The sequence below is a fragment of the Clupea harengus genome, chromosome 24 (genome assembly GCF_900700415.2).
Source record: "Clupea harengus chromosome 24, Ch_v2.0.2, whole genome shotgun sequence".
Classification (NCBI taxonomy): domain Eukaryota; kingdom Metazoa; phylum Chordata; class Actinopteri; order Clupeiformes; family Clupeidae; genus Clupea; species Clupea harengus.
In genome coordinates, this window is record NC_045175.1 from 5,800,913 (window position 1) to 5,818,412 (window position 17,500).

At 45.3% G+C, this 17,500-nt stretch overlaps 1 protein-coding gene across 1 annotated transcript; it reads left to right on the forward strand.

The window, feature by feature from the left end:
- The first annotated feature begins 6,723 nt into the window (after positions 1-6,723).
- On the forward strand, positions 6,724-10,060 carry irf2bp2b (interferon regulatory factor 2 binding protein 2b). Its single transcript, XM_012816339.3, has 2 exons — positions 6,724-8,365; positions 8,778-10,060. Exons 1-2 carry the CDS (start codon positions 7,570-7,572, stop codon positions 9,569-9,571), a joined length of 1,590 nt encoding a protein of 529 aa, XP_012671793.1. The 5' UTR covers positions 6,724-7,569; the 3' UTR covers positions 9,572-10,060.
- The last annotated feature ends 7,440 nt before the right edge of the window (positions 10,061-17,500 follow it).

Below are 17,500 nucleotides of genomic sequence, written 5' to 3' on the forward strand. Positions count from 1 at the left end.
AGGCAGAAAGGGCAGCGCAGGACAAGCAGCAGGGAGACTCTGTGAGACTCTGTGACTGGCGGCCTGTAACCACAACACATGCAGATACCCCCATCGAACAAGGTCTCAATTTATATTAAGAAGCTGGTGTCTCTGTGATTTTCCTTTGACAATATATGGCCTAATTAAATGCTGCTAGGGAATATGTCCTTAAAAGTACATTATACTTTGATATTAGGCTACATACTGTTCCAATGTAAGGTCTAGGGTTAGGCTTAGTGTTACTACAGCATGTACTTACATTTAAAAGTATTATTCAATTCTCAAGTACAATGTAAGTACAGTGTATTAAGGAGATTTAATATAAAGCGTGGGAACCAAAGAGAACACTGCAGTCTAAAACATGTCAGCCTACTTCGCTTAGCTGCGGAACCTGTCAGGTTTCTACTGGACACACCACTGTTAATGTTTTACTGAGAACATATTAGGCCTCTCATGTAAGCGGAAGTCAAAGAACCTGTTTTTCCAAGAATGTGAGAGGCCAGGAGTATAATCCCCCGCACAGGAAAAAAACACTGCTTCAGAGAGCGCAGTGTTTACACTAGATAATTGTGTCCTTGCTCTTACAGGGGACCTCGAGGATTGACATGGTTGACCTAGCTGGGTGGAGATTGCGAACATATAGCTTTCACTTACAGAAGGCCGGTTGAGTCGACTGTACAAATGTGTATCTGTGTGTGTGTGTGTGTGTGTGTGTGTGTGTGTGTGTGTGTGTGTGTGTGTGTGTGTGTGTGTGTGTGTGTGTGTGTGTGTGTGTGTGTGTGTGTGTGCGTGTATGTTCTTAACTCCCAAATTCCTTCTGCTTTCTGGAGCATGTCCTGTGTCATTTTTGCTAATGTGATCTCTCTGTGCCATATGCCCAGCATGGAGGCCTGTCTCCGTGCGACTGCTAAGCTGAGGGCTACTTGAAAATGGAATGCATTGTTCACTGCTGTTGTGCCTCTCCCCCCCCCCCCCTCTCTCTCTTCCTCTCTCTCTCTCTCTTTCTTTCTCGCTTTGTGTGCAGCAATCTAGCTTGGAGGAATTGGTCATGTGTCTCAATGATGCAACTCGTAAATGACAACACGGGCGGCTGAGCGCTTTTTTTGTCAGCTGCTCGGCAGATTCCCGCTGACAAGGGTGGAGACTGAGAGCCGCTTTGAGGATGACTCACTGTTCTACCACTCAGAGAGAGAGAGACAGAGAGAGAGAGAGGGAGAGAGACAGACAGAGACAGAGAGAGAGAAAAAGAGAGAGAAAGAGAGAGAGAGAGAGAGAGAGAGAGATTGGCGTCTTTAAAAACACATAATTTATTTATTCAACTCATATCAAGTGAGTGCTTGTTTCAACAACTTGGCCCCTATATTATGTCTGAAACAGATTAACATCATCACAAATAATCACATCTTATATCCTGCTACAGACCTGCATTTTAAATAATGAAAGGTAGCACAGGGGAAGAAAACAAAATCTTGTCATGTAGGCCTGCAGAACCATGCCATGGTTGCTGCCACAGGGCATATGCCAGCTTTGTTGCGTGTTTCATGTAAGTGAATCATATCTGTGGCATTTGGGGAAGGCTTGCTCTGGCTTGTCCGTCCGGCACATGTCTGTGATCTTTGGAAAGCAGCCAGCTGGATTGCATTGCTTGTTTTTCCACGAATGGGCGAGGTTGTGTGTGTGTGTGTGTGTGTGTGTGTGTGTGTGTGTGTGTGTGTGTGTGTGTGTGTGTGAGCGAGGTACGCAGCAGAGTCGGGCTGCAGCTACGTGACTAAATATCTCACTTCCTCATTGAGAGACGTAATCGCAACTGCCTGTAACAACAAATCCCATTTTGCTGCTTGCTGGTTCTGCCTTTTTTTTTTTTTTTTTTGCATTGCCTCACCCCTCGGATTTGCTGGAATTTTTTTTGCGGCAACTTTCTCTCAGCCCACGCAGGCCACACGAGCTAGTCATCACCATACAAAATCTCCATCGGAAATCAGACCGTACACAGACTTGTAGAGTGAAAGTGAAAAAACAGAGCGAGCGAGAGAGAGAGAGAAGGCACAAGAAAGGCAGAGGAGGCACAAAGCGAGTTGGTCAAATATGAGTCAGCCATAACTGCTGCTGTTTTTCTCTCAAAATGATTAGGAAATATGCACCACTGATGATGTAGTCTAGACTTGTCTTTAGACTAGGGGCTTTCCATGTTGGTACAGAGGAGCAGCTGTTAGCGTGGAGGTGGGGGAAGATGGCCGCCAGTGGCTTTTTGCTCGCTGAATCACTGGCGTTGGACCGGATGGCTTGCTCGGCTGAGCCAATCAAATGACACAGCCTCGTGAAGATGAATGTGTTGCTTTGTGCTCCATTCACAACAAGGAAGAGCTGGGTGGTTGGGGGGGGGGGCAGAAGTACTCCATAAGTTATAACATTACCCAGAATGTAGGCTCAAATGAATCATAATTGTAATTTATAAAATATTGGTGTTGCCTAAGCCTAAGTAGGCAAATTGAGAATCCACAAAAAAAGATCTGTGTTCATGTGTTCTCTAGCGTTCAGCGTTTGAAAAGATAAAAGCTACAGGGGTTCCATAGTGCAACTGTAGGGCACAGGTTTACGTGTCCTTAACCTTTTATATATTAACACATAAAAAGAGATTAAGAGGCTGTTATTCTAGTCGGTGAATTAAATAATATGGCACAAAGTCAGATGTACGTTTAGGTCACTGAGATTTATACCATGTCCTGTTAAACTTTATTACATAAATAAATATTAAGTTTACTTAAATCTTATATTCAGTGTGCTGTACTTTGTAACTTTGTACTTTGTAACTTTGTAAAAAAAGACAGAAAAATTAGGATTGTGACTAGAACTGTTAGTCTAAGATTGGGCTGCTGGTGGCGCTACAGCCCCCAAAACTGCGGTAGTTTATATTTTGGAAAGTCCGCTTTGAGTTTGAGGGAGGCAGTTAACTTTTACGTAGGCTACCATAGCTGAGAAAAGCATATATTTACAATACATAGCCTGCTAGCATTTTCGATGCTTGGCCCCAGTTATTCTACAGGGTTGCTGTAACAGAAGTTGCTTTGCACGGTTGGCTAGGTGGCAGCCTACCGCGTGACGTTGCTTTGGCAGCGAGGCGGGAATGTGGACTTGCCATAGACAGTAAAGCCCGAATTATAGATCTGCGTCGGTGTCCGTCCAGACACATAGCCACGCCTTGGCAACACCCTTCCCCGTGGTGGAACGCCCATCCGAGCCCTTCGGAGAGCTGGACGGACACCGACGTGCACCTCTCGATTTTTGTAACTTTTTCGGATACGAACGGATAGCGACGGATACCCCCTTGGCTGTGATTGGTCCGCTAACGAAATCATTTCCTAACGACATCATTTCCGGAATCTCACATTTCCTGTTTCATTCCCTATCTGTTCCTATTCTGTTATAGAGTGTGGATCAGCCGAATATTTCTGTCCGAGCCCGGCCTGCGTCCGACAGAGTAGTGCCCGAGCCAGACAGCCATTCAAATATATTGTCGGAATCCAACCAGACATAGTCAATGTCTCAACTGTCCATACTAATGACACATTTACGTATGTTTTTTATGAATAGCCTGTAGACCGTCTCACAAGCTTCTTCTAGTTGATTATGAACAAACATAACAGAAGAGGTCTGAAGATATTTCTGAAACACTTATAAGGACGCTCAAATGACCGCGAATTCATAGGAGAGAATACTATCCCATTCTCACAGGAGACATCACAGCAATCGGAGCATATTTGTCAAACGCGATAAAAGATAGCCCTGCTCTGAAATATTCCCATTCCATACTGAATATTCTGTTTAGATCAAAGGTTTGTTTTTCGACACCGTGATATTTCAGATGATGGAACAGTTGAAATGAATGCTCATATACAAAAGCTAACCTTAACGTGAAGTGGAGTTAACTTGCAGCCAACACCATTGCATTACAAACCCTAACACACACACATAATGAGAAAGTAGGCTTATTACACCTGGCGATTATCTCGCCTTTTATCTACCATCTTTGAATAATGTAACTTATAAACACGTCGTTTTAAAGCGCTGTGGCCGTCCTGAAAAGATGTGTCAATAAATGAATTTAATCCATAGAATCCACGTTGACTTCACTACTTATTAAGATATTGTAACAAATCACGGAAGTGTGGAATATTTGTTATGGCTTTTAATTAAACACTAAACACAATACAATGTCAAAATGGCACGGGCTTTATGCCCTGCTACAAGTTATCACGAACAGACTGTGCTACCGTCACACACCTGTATAAACTCCGTCCCAACACAGAACAACGACATGCAATTAGAACAGTAAGGAACATTGTTAAAGAACATCGTTGACATGTATATATGTCTATGCGCTATGACATGTATATATGTCTATGCGCTGCATCACATCTAGAAAAGTATGTGCCCGCCGCACGGCATTATGGGGCGACTATGCCAAGTTAAATATGGAATGTTCAATGCCTTATCGCGCTGACTTGTCCCAGCCCTACCCCAGCCCGACAGCAAGTAAAATATTTAGTCCGAACCCCAATGAGTCAATGTCTCAACTATTCATACTACTGACACATTTACATACGTTTCTTAAGAATAGCCTGCCTTTATTAAACTCGAGCATCAACAGATGAATGATAAATGCACTGGCTCACACAAACAAGCCCCGTTAAACGTACAAGCGCGCACAAGAGGGATATAAGCATATTGAAATGAATTATTCACATTGCAAGAACGGAATGAAATGGCCTACACATTACTCACGCTATGCATCTGATATGCCTAAATAAAACTCACGTTATATGCTACACCAGAAGAGGCGCGAATAAAACATGTAAGTACACGGACACATTCCTTATAAAAGTATCTACATAGTCCAACCATCGATGTTTAATCCATGTTGTGGAGAAAGAGGATGGCATCAATCATATTTCATTAAAGCTTCACACTTCTTACATTGGACATATCAAACAGCCTCATTAGAATCCGCATAGAATATGATGCCATCCGACAGAAATATCTCCATATGCCTACAGTAAATTTCCCCTCGAGTGTCGTTTTAAACTCTCCAGATGACAGTTTCCTTTTTTTAAAAACTTTAAGTGCACAAAGTTCGTTATAAAACGATCTACATAGTCCAACAATCGAGGTCTAATCCATTTACATTTAGTCATTTAGCCGACGCTTTTGTACAGGGGAGAAGCATGTGAAGCAAACACGTTTACCTGACTACTTATTAAGATATTTAAATATGGAATGTTCAATGCCTTGACTACTAAGCAGAAATATCTCCATACAGTAGATTCCCCCTCGTTTTGTATCGTTTTAAACTCTCCAGATGACAGTTTATTTTTTAACTTATTCCCTGATACCAGTTTGCCTCCTGTAATCGCGTTGACTTGACTACTTATTAAGATATTTAAATATGGAATGTTCAATGCCTTATCACGCTTATGTTTGAAAGCCATTGTTTTCAGTTTGCAGGTGCTTTTGCCTCTGGCCCATTTTGTCCATATCTCCATACAGTAGATTCCCCCTCGTTTTGTATTGTTTTAAACTCTCCATATTTTTTACTTCTTCCCTGATACCAGTTTGCCTCCTGTAATCGCGTTGTCACAGCTAGGACATAAAAAAAATCTCCGCACACAAGAAGAAGGCTATTATCCTAAATGTGATTTATTTTACTCTCAAAAACCAACTTCTCCATCACGTGAGGCAGACACGTTGACTTGACTACTTATTAGGATATTTAAATATGGAATGTTCAATGCCTTATCACGCTTATGTTTGAAAGCCATTGTTTTCAGTTTGCAGGTGCTTTTGCCTCTGGCCCATTTTGTCCATATCTCCATACAGTAGATTCCCCCTCGTTTTGTATTCTTTTAAACTCTCCAGATGACAGTTTATTTTTAACTTCTTCCCTGATACCAGTTTGCCTCCTGTAATCACGTTGTCACAGATATTTATTTGCCCAGTCAGCTTGTTGGTCTTGACGTTCAGATGTTGCGCCTAAACTATCATATCGTCTCGTCACATGATCAAATAGAGACTTGACATTGGACAACAGCATACATATTACCCAGCAATCATCATTGAAAATCTGAATATGACAAAAAATACCAAAGAAAATAAGATAGTATTCATTTCATTGAATCGTTTTTAATAGTTTCTATAGTGTATGTAAGATAAGCATATCATTTTGTTATAGATTGCTACTATTTTTCACACAAATAATACCTACCATGATAGAGATAAGTTTGCCTTTTCAAGTGAATATATAGCATTAGACAAGTTACCCATTGAAAAGTAGTGTGTGTAAAGGCCCATGTGACTACACCTGTTGCTCTTCATGATGTGTCTTGCTAGTGACAGCTGGGAGGAGGGAGATACACAATCGACAAATTCCATCACTCAAAGAGGTCGCGCAGTAGCTCGTCTGTGACCAAAAAACTGCTGCCCCACCTACTGCTCTGGCGGTGAATTGTTGTCAACACCCACAGCCGTCGGAGACGTATAAATCAAAAACAGTACGTCCGAATCCGTCCGAATCGGTTTCCCCGCCCATCCGTAAAACGGACGGACACCGCCGCAGATCTATAATTCGGCCTTAAGGGACTTGCTAAATGGAGCTCGAGGTGCCATTTACATGCAGACAAAATGGCGCATGCGCGTAGCGGTCTGGAATTTTCTGAATATTGATGAGTCGCAAAGAAACTGTAGGCTGTTTTTCTTAGTGGTGACGCGACGCCCTCATTTGTGTTACAAACGTTTTTTTTTTTTTTTTACCGAAGTGTCTATTTTTGCAACAACACTGAAATAAAAATATGGGGGTGAGCCTGTTTATAAATTGTAGTCCAAAGTCTATTTCACGTGTTCAATGACAATTCGCCAAATTGACTTATAGTAATCGCTAACCTGAGGAATGAGGAGGATAATTTTATAGCACATGAAAACAGCAAGGTCTGCATTTCCGTGAGCGTAAACACAAACTACAACTCGGAATATATTTTGTTACTCTACCTCGACTGTAAACTGCCACACTGAGCTATTCTGACAACGACGGCAAGATTAAGCCATGCAAAAGCCCTTATTATAGAAAGTGGAACACTTTGGGGTTTTTAATTAGACTATATTCGCTGAGCCTTGCGCACGTTGTGGGCTATCCTTGGCACCGACAGAGCGAAAGAAGGCTGATGGAGCATGCGCCGGCGGAGGTTGTCGAAGAATCAAGTAAATAGAGCTCGAGCTGGAGGCACAAGTTTAGTGTCAGTGGTGACGTCACTGCACATTGAGCTGGCTGAGCGAGTAGTAGTGAGGGAGACAGATAGAGGCGCGCGGTAGTAAAGAACACAGTACCATGAACTTCTGAGAGTAACTTCGTCGTTTTTTCTGGCTTCAGGGCTGGAGGAGCTTTACACCTGTATTGTTTAGATTCTTGTTTTTGTCGAAAGGACAAGTAACACATTTGACAGACGTTTGGAGCAGCGGGCAGTAAGTTAGTTGTTTTTTACTGTTCTTCTCGCGAAAGCCATGTCGTCCGCGGCAGTTGCTGCCTCGAGAAGGCAGTCATGTTATTTGTGTGACTTGCCCCGCATGCCGTGGGCTATGATATGGGATTTTACTGAGCCCGTTTGCAGGGGATGTGTCAACTACGAGGGAGCCGACCGAATCGAGTTTGTTATTGAGACTGCTCGTCAGTTGAAGCGGGTACATGGTTTTCAGGATGGTAGGTCTCCGGGACCTGGGAAACCTTCGCTGTCTGGGAAGGAAATGCAGTCCCACAACCACTCGACGGGAGATCCTGGATCCCGACCACCTCAGCCCTTGGACCGCTATCCTCTCACCTCCGAGAGACCGCCCCGGCTGGGTCCGGAATATCAACCAGGGAGACAAGCTAATGGCATTCCCATTCCAAACGGATTTCCTAAACCCGACGAGCCACCGGAGCTGAACCGCCAGAGCCCGAACCCTCGCAGGACTAGCAACATCCCTCCAAATTTGGTGCCTTTGGTTAACGGGAGCATGCAGTCCGTACACGCGCTCAATGGTCGACCAACTCAAATGGGGATGCCGGGCGTGCTGACGGTCCCCAACTCAGGCGACCACGTTGGCAAGCGGTCGGATGATATGAAAGACAAGCACAGACCGGATAGCATGTCCGAGATGAGCGACAGCCACAAGCGGGCGGAGGAGTGGATGGGGAAAGGCAAAACAGTGAGGGAAATTATGGCACTCCACACGTTCGACGGCAGGTTCAAGAAAGACCATGCGGTCATGCAACAGAGGGTAATGGGATATGATCCGAGTCCCACTTCCTCAAAATCAGGTATTGTGTTAAATCAAAACGAGCTGATATCTTTATAATTCGTACATATATTTCTTTCGATGGCTAACGTTACTCTATGAGACTTCATAAAGACAGCTAACATCAGCAGAAAAATGTGCCATGTTTACATTTCAACGTTGTAACCTAGACACTGTAACATTAGTATCTTATCTTGGTTCATACGGTTTTGCAGGTTTTAGCTAACGCTGAATTGTGTACGATTTTTGACGAGGTGTTGCAGTAGCTCATAGCGTCTGAAAGTAATTGGCTATTGTAAGAAAACTGTGTCAACAACAGGTCATGCTTTTAGAGCCAAGGAGAGACTGAAATGGATTGCTCTATTTAGCCCAGCCCTGTGTTGCAGAGTTGAGCATGTTGTTAACCCTCTAACCTACCCCCTCCCCCCCAACAGACAGAGGGAAGCACCCGAGGACCATGAAGAGGAAAGCCTCCCCTGAGCCTGACGGGGAGGGCGCCGCCTCGGTGGCCGCCAAGATGAACGGGGAGGGCCAGCCCTGGCTGCCGTCACCGTCGGAGGTCCTGAAGATGCCACCGGCCACCTTACCGGGCTTCTCCGCCGCCGCGCCTCCTTCCACCATCTCCCCGCACTCCCGAACCACCCCACCGGAGGCCGCCACCGCGTCACAGAACGGCCAGTCCCCGATGCAGGCGCTCATATTGGCTGCAGACAACGCCGGTGCAGGCACCGGCTCCCCGAAAGACGCCAACCAGGTCCACTCCACCACCCCCGGTGCCTCTTCCCGCCGCAACAGCGGCAGCCCTCTGTCACCTTCCTCGGCCAACCAGCGGAGGATGCAGCCGCGGGAGGTGCTGGGAGGCGTGGGGGCTGGAGGCGCGGGGACCCCCGCCACAGCCCACGTGCCAGGCATGGACCCCCAGGGGGGGCACCCCCAGAGCATTCCGGACTCTTCCGTGCCGGGCAGCGTTCCCCTGTGCTGCACGCTGTGCCACGAGCGGCTGGAGGACACACATTTCGTGCAGTGCCCCTCGGTGGCCTCGCACAAATTCTGCTTCCCGTGCTCGCGGGAAAGCATCAAGCAGCAAGGTGCCACCGGGGAGGTGTACTGTCCAAGCGGGGAGAAGTGCCCGCTCGTGGGCTCCAACGTACCCTGGGCTTTTATGCAAGGCGAAATAGCCACCATTTTGGCAGGGGACGTTAAGGTAAAAAAGGAACGAGACCCTTGATTTCATTTTCCCCGTTCTTATTCTACTTCAATGGCATTTTTTCCCCCGTTTCTTTCTAGCCAGCAATCCAAACAAACTGAATATTTGCATACAGTTTAATGCGCATTTACTACATTGCTGACCATCCAAGCAAGACTTTTTTTCTGGACATGTATATATGGACACAAGGGAAGTGAACACTTCATAAACATGGCTGTATAATTTTTTTGATTTTTTTTTTCTTGTTTTTTGAATACATTGTGTTTCTATATTTTTGAGGATAAAAGGTATGTTCGCAGTATAACAGACTATGTCCGCTTACTATCTCTTTCCGTTGTTAAAGCCAACTATCGGTGTAATTTTTAGATCTGGTGGCAGTTCTTGGTCGAACATAGAATGTGACTAATATTCTACGAGCACTTGGCAAAAAAAAACTTAAATGCTTCTAGCTGTACATGTATGCACTTGTTTTAAAATTGCCAAATACAGTTTCTGACCTTGTAATAACAACACCGATGTCTGTGGTTTGGTTATTGTACAGTGACGCCATGACTCAGTTAGGTATTTATTATGAATCACGGCGGTGATGCAACAGCTTCAGCAAAATGAATCCCATTTACGAGCGGTAAGACGTGAATGTAGAGGGAGAAAGTGTCTTAGTAATACATTTTTATCATAAATATTTTAATGTATCGTCAAATATGAAATCACGTAGTGGTGTGTTAAGACACAGTGTTCAACATTTGTTTTTTTCTCGCGTTTCCAAGACATACAGTGTGTGATATTATCTCACTTAATCGCAGGTGGAAGACATTTAACATTTTGGGAATGTAGTTTCTTGTCGCCTATATTTAAAACGGTCGTAAATCAACCTAACACCGTCAGCAACTTGACAAGTCAGTCACGGAGTCACATGGAATAGAGCCCTAGATTGTGCCATTGTGAAGCTGGTTATAAGCAGAAGGCTACTTAATTTATCTTAACTGAAAAACGACTCTTAAAGTCGTAAGTATTTCTTAAATCTGCTTCTCGCCCGCATGCAAACTTTTTTTTTATTAGGCCTACCCAGTCCGTTATTTCCTTCCAACGACTGGTTACGTGGCACTACAAAACAGGCAACCAGAAACCTGCAGAATTGATGACTGTCCTAGTTTCACTATTTATATTTCCTAACAAACGGGAATGAAAACGTCTCTTTCCTACTGTCACAACAACATACTGCAGTGAAGGAAATGTGGTAGGAAATGATAGCAATACATTAATTATAACGCACACACGGAGTCAGGTATTTCATTATGTTAAAAGCAACTAAGTAAAGTGAATTGGGGTAGGCTTCACCACAAGATTGAGTGATTTACTTTGTGGATAAGAGTGCCAAAATGTATTCCGGTGTCGACAGCAGGTTTGTTATGAACGTAGGGCTGTCCAATCACGGACCCCGATACCCATCGCAGTAGCTATCTAGCCTCCTCTTTGCCACGTCCCATCTCCCCTCCAGGCAATGAGTGGGCCGTGTATCAACTTTTTTTTCTGCCTTCCCCTTTGAATACACTCGTCTGGACAAACAGTACCAGCGCGCTGTCACGTGTGCGCCTCGGTGGAATTCCTGAGTCACAGCCCCTCCCCAACCCCTCTCTCTTCCCAGAGCCTTTGCTCCCTCCAGCAAGAGCGAGAGGGAGAGCAAATAACACGCCTTCCACTGTTCAAGGATGAACGCTCACAGCTCCGAGCGATGAATGGGGAGCACTGTTCTCCTCCCAAGATTCACATGCGGTCGCCATTGAGAGCTGAGTCGAAAAACTTAAGTTAACCCTTTACTGACACTACTGGATGTCGTCAAAAGAAAACATGTTTTCCGTTACAGTATTTGCCTCCGTCAGTAAGTGCGCCTACATTCTCTGAATAAGCTATAGCCTACTAGGCCTATAAACAACGCCACACAACTCTGTAGTAAATATGAATGTTTAAGCTTCAACACAGTGCAACACACTTAACGAATGTAGGCTAACCATCTAGCATTATTCAGGTTATTTTTCGGGTCGAGCTCGACTACATTGCATAATTCCAATAGTGTATCAGTTCGTTCATCTGGATAGTAGTAGACGGAGCAGATTGTAGCAAATGGCAGTCCCGGCCTTATTTGCGAGGCTATGTGGGGATTCAACCGACCTGCGGACGTCTAACTTGTCTGGAGGCGTCTTATTACATGTGTGCACCAGCTCGTCTGCCTCAAATTCCAGCCGAGCCAGCTTACCTCTTTTCATCTGTCACCGAAACTCAACACCCGCAGGGGGAGACGCGGGAGAGGGAGGGGCAGAATAGGGTTGCCAGGCAGTCGGCAGAGATTAGAAGGCTAGGTTTTGCTCATGTTACATCCTCGTTTTCTTTTCTCTTTTTTTTCCAGGCAAATGTCCTAGATTTACTATTACTTTATGTTCTGGGGGCTTTTCAAAACAGATACATTTATAAATAATACACTTAAAGAAGGCTTCCAACTCCCAGAAAACACACAGTAAACCAGACTGTTTGAAGTGTGCCCTCACAAATCACTGAGAGAAACTTATGCTTTTTCACCTTTAACCTTTGCTGTTGGGACAACACAATTGCCCTCAGTGTCCACCGAGTGCCTTTGACACAAAGGTGTTTGCCTGTTTGCAAGGTCGCCACTCCCCACTGTCAGTGTACTAGATTAGATGGTGACAAGGGGGGGGGGGGGGGGGGGGGGGGTCCATTTCCAAATGTCCTTTATGCAGCCGGGAAACACTTACAGGCGTGAAACTTCCCTGAGGCATAATAAACATTCAAAGTCATTTGCAACTTCTTTTTTTGGGGAGAAAGATACTAAGCTCAAGTTCCCATTAATGCTGTGAACTGCCTCATGCGCATTTCCTGTTGTCGTGACGACCCTAAATGCACATGAGGAGAGGCGTAGCTGGCGCTTAATCGCTTCATGTTGTGGTGAGGCTTCAGGGTGGTCCCTGAGTGCTCCGCGCCACGTGTGTGTGTGTGTGTGTGTGTGTGTGTGTGCGCGCGCGCGCGCGCGTGTGTGTGTGTGACAGTTGGCGTACGCGTGTATGTGAGTTTGCATGTGTGCGTGTGTGTGTTTACAATTGTGCATATGTGCTTGCAGAATGCTTCAAACAGTCCTCACAGATGGCTTTGCTGATTGCATGCAGAAGAGCTATGAGCTGTGCACAAAAGGTCATCAGTCACTGGCTCTTTTGACGCCTACACTCTAAGCTGGCAAGCCTCAAGCAAGGACTGTCAGCTTGCTGAGACATGGGGTGGGGGGGGGGGGGCTACTGCGTCACACACACTTGTCATGTCATGTCTTACCATAGCCGGAGGGATTTTCTGGGGTGGGGTTTGGGGGGGGGGGGGGGGGGGGGGTGAGGGAGTTGCTGGGGTTGTAAGCTTTTGGGAAATCCTACGAGAGGGACTATGAACTCGTCAGTTGCGTCACATGCATACCTCCAAGCTAGAACACACACACACACACACACACACACACACACAGAAAATGAGTCAAAAAGGGAGAGAGAGAGAGCGAGAGTGAACAGGAGAAAAGCAAAAACACCTCGCAACACAGCTTTTGCTGTTCTAGAGACAGAAAGTAAACTAAAGTGTTTGAGGGAGTGAGAGAAGAGGGGGAAAAAAAGACAAAGAACAAAGGAATGTGGAAGGTACAGAGAGGTAGCGACAGAGGAGAGGAATTAGTGTTGGGGGGGGGGGGGGGGTGTGCGGAGGGCTATACCCTGCAGCTGCTGTCACTATAATTAGACAGAAAACAGGCGAAGCTCCCCCCAGCCATCAATCACGAGTCCAGCGCGACCGAACAGCACCAAGAAAGGAACGTGTGTGTCGGCCAGTTGTGGCCGAGGCCGCCGCCACCGCCGCTCGCCTAATGGAATCCTTTATCCGGCTGAACGGTTTTCCGTGCCACACCAAATATAGTGATCGCTCGCACGCTCACTAAACCTCGGGGACGGGTCTGTTTAAGAAAGACAGAGGGAGAGAAAAATAAGAGGGAGGTGAGGTGAGAGTGGTGGTTGCCTGGCCCCTGGTTGCCTGGTTACCTGAGAGGGGGGAGGGGGGGTCAGCAGTAGACTCTGCCACGTCAGAAAAGCAGACCAGTTCCTGGGAGAGATGGGGTGAGATGCACCCTCCGGGTAAACCATTTAAAGAAACGTTCCCATAATGCATTTGAGGTAAACGACTACGATGGCTTGAGAAGGTTAGTGCACAGTGCACAAACAGTGCACTGACATGAGGCCTCATACAAAATGGCCTGCAAAGTGCTAGTGCTAGATCTTTGGGATTTCAAGTTGGACTTGCCTGTTAAAAGCTTTTTCAAGAGCTTTTTGAAAAGTTTAAATCAATATCACTGTCTCTCTCTCTCTCTCCCTCTCTCTCTTGTGTGTTTGTGTGTGTGTGTATTTCTGTTATGTTCTGTGTGTGTGAGAGAGAGTGTATGAAAGAGAAAGAGACAGAGAGAGAGTGGAGGGAGGGAGGGAGGAAGAAATACGTGCTTGCAAAGCACAGAAGTCTGAAGTCATCTCTGAAGTTTGCGAGGTTCAAGCTCACACATTATTGATGCGAGTCGACATCAAATGAAGCCAAAAATGAGAATATCAAATGACGTGCTGCCCTCAAGTAAATCACTCGTGGCATAATTAATCACAAGTCGGGCCTTTTGGGCCGGCAGACACTCCTTCAAGATAGATGTGGAAGACGAGTTCGTCTCGGGCAATAACAACCCCTCCTGAGTATTCATCCAGCTCCTCCATCTGACTCTCGTCCAATCCTTAAGTTTGATTGCAGTCGGTTTCCTCAGTTGGCCCTTCCAATGTGTGTGTCTTAAAAATATTTTCCTTGATGTTGTATTTTTATTTAATCTTAACTTTAGTCAAAACGTCTTGCTCGATTCTCTTTGCGTTTACTGAAACGGAAGTGCCAAAACGATAACAATGAGGCAAAGAAAAAAAAAATCTGCTGTGTGTGTTTTGTCCAAGACCCACGTTGCTTTGCACCCCTAAGACTCCCCCTGTCACCATGCCAACCCCCCCGACACACACACACACACACACTTCCCGGTCCCGCAGCCACTTTGAAATCCTCATCCCGTTTCGGGAGGAAGCCAAATCCCAGAGACGGGGGTCTTTAAAGTGGATCCCTCACATCCTTCCTGCTACCCGTCCATCCATCCGCGCCGGCGCCTCTGAAGACTACTTCACAGACAGGAGCCACTGTCTTTGGTGCACATGACTATCTCTCTATCTCTCTCTCTCTATGTCTCTATCGCTCTCTCTATCTCTCCATCTCTCTCTTTCTCTCTATCTCTCCATCGCTCTCTCTATCTCTCTCCCTATGTCTCTATCGCTCTCTCTATCTCTCCATCTCTCTCTTTCTCTCTATCTCTCCATCGCTCTCTCTATCTCTCTCCCTATGTCTCTATCGCTCTCTCTATCTCTCCATCTCTCTCTTTCTCTCTATCTCTCCATCGCTCTCTCTATCTCTCTCCCTATGTCCCTATCGCTCTCTCTATCTCTCCATCTCTCTCTTTCTCTCTATCTCCATCTCTCTCTTTCTCTCTATCTCTCTCTCTATGTCTCTATCACTCTCTCTATCTCTCCATCGCTCTCTCTATCTCTCTCTCTATGTCTCTATCACTCTCTCTATCTCTCCATCTCTCTTTCTCTCTATCGCTCTCTCCATCGCTCTCTCTATCTCTCCATCTCTCTCTATCTCTCCATCTCTGTCTGTCCGTCAATGCAGTTCAAATAGGATTCATTGACATGACTGTGTTATTGCAATAGTACTAAAGCACTGAACATATGTTACTGCAAATTATATGGAAGTTGATAAATATAATTATAATGACAAAGAAATGAAAACAAAGAAACATCTCTCTCTGTCTTTCTCTTTCTCTCTTTCTCTCTCTCTCTCTTTCTCTCTCTCTCTTTCTATCTCTTCCTCAGTAACCTTTTGATATTAGTGCGTTTGGAATGGGCTGTGGCCTCGTATATTCTGAAACATAAGCAAGCAAAAAGCTTTATGATGAAATGCATCCCTCTTGTGTCACTCATGGTTTTGCCTCAGGTGAGAGAGAAAGAGGGGAGGGTGAGATAAAGATCATGACCAGGAGCAAACTTATTAGGAACAACAGCCTGGCCATTGAAAAGGTGCAGGCACAGGAACAACAAGCCTGCCCAGAGAAGACAGACTGTGCACTCACTGCAGCCAAGGCGTGATAGAAACGGAGTTTCACTGTTTGAGAGAATGCTGCAAATTCAAAGAAATTCAGAACCAATTCTATTCTAAACTTAGAATAATGCACCCAGACTTGTAGAAAACCTGCAGATCAATTCTAAAAATGTTTTGAATTCAAATTCAAATCAAGTTCTAACAATACTATTGCGAAGAACAAGATTGCAAGAGTTGCAGCAAGATATGTGGATGCTGGCCATAGAGAAAGAGTCACTTCATCAGAAACACACACACACACACACACACACTGTCGTTAGAAATACTTTGGCAATACAAAGTGGGTTTTTGTCAAGCCACTAAAGCTCATTAGAAATTGAATTAAAGAGAGAGAGGGAGGGGGAGGATGGACAGAGTGACTTGTTTGGTTCTGGCCTCATTAGCAGTAGTAGGCTCACACACACACACACCTCATTAGCAGTGGTAGGCTCTTGTCCAGCGAGCTTCTCAATCAGTGTTGCAAAACTAAAATCCCAGCTGTCCGTAAACTGAAACAGGCCTATGCCCCCCGATTGGCTCCTCTTACATGCAACAGAATGAGCCCAGGTCAAACAGTTTTAGTGACAGACAGACAGACAGACAGAGACAGGCGGAGAGATAGATAGATAGATAGATAGATAGATAGATAGATAGATAGATAGATAGATAGATAGATAGATAGATAGGTAGGTAGATAGATAGATAGATAGATAGATAGATAGATAGGTAGGTAGGTAGATAGATAGGTAGGTAGATAGATAGATAGATAGGTAGGTAGATAGATAGATAGATAGATAGGTAGGTAGATAGATAGATAGGTAGGTAGGTAGATAGGTAGGTAGGTAGATAGATAGATAGATAGGTAGGTAGATAGATAGATAGATAGGTAGGTAGGTAGATAGATAGATAGGTAGATAGATAGATAGGTAGGTAGGTAGATAGATAGATAGATAGATAGATAGATAGATAGATAGATAGATAGATAGGTAGGTAGGTAGATAGATAGATAGATAGATAGATAGTGTGTGTCTGTGGACTTTGAGACACAACAGCCATACACACATTAGTGTGTGTCTGTGGACTTGGAGACACAACAGCAACACACACATGAGTGTGTGTCTGTGGACAGCAGGGGAGATGGGGGGATACTGATGGTCTCACACCTCCTCCCAGTCCCTCGCCTGTGCCGTGGATGTCCCTGACCTCGTCATCTGGCACCTGGCCATCGACACGTCCCTCCTCACCTGCGCGATAGGTGCCAGACCTTTCAGACACACGGCTCAATAAATAGGCCTCTATGGCCCTATTTTAAATTAGGTCTCATATTACTTTATGAACGTATAATACTTCCCTGTTGACTTGCTTTGTAGTGTGTGTGTGTGTGTGTGTTGTGTGTGTGTGTGTGTGTGTGTGTGTGTGTGTGTGTGTGTGTGTGTGTGTGTGTGTGTGTAGTATATAGACAGATCACAAGAGTATAGTAATAATATATCCTTCACACTGTGAAACCACCTGTCCTGCACACGTGTACAGGCGCACCTCAACAGATGCTCACGCCTGCTCCCTCTATCCTAGTGAGACAGTGGCCTGCAGGTACACGTCACCCCCCCCCCCCCCCCCCCCCACACAATGCCTTAAGACCGACACTAGCATCCAGGGGTTTTAGCCTCCGTGCTAGCATGCCCAAGGATACGGGTTTGAGTCCAGTGT

What these genes read in the sequence shown, in the direction of transcription:
- irf2bp2b (XM_012816339.3), top strand. Translation starts at nt 7,570, where the DNA reads ATGTCGTCCGCGGCAGTTGCTGCCTCGAGAAGGCAGTCATGTTATTTG. An exon ending in TCCCACTTCCTCAAAATCAG is followed by an intron (nt 8,366 to 8,777) that starts GTATTGTGTTAA and finishes CCCCCCCAACAG; the next exon opens with ACAGAGGGAAGCACCCGAGG.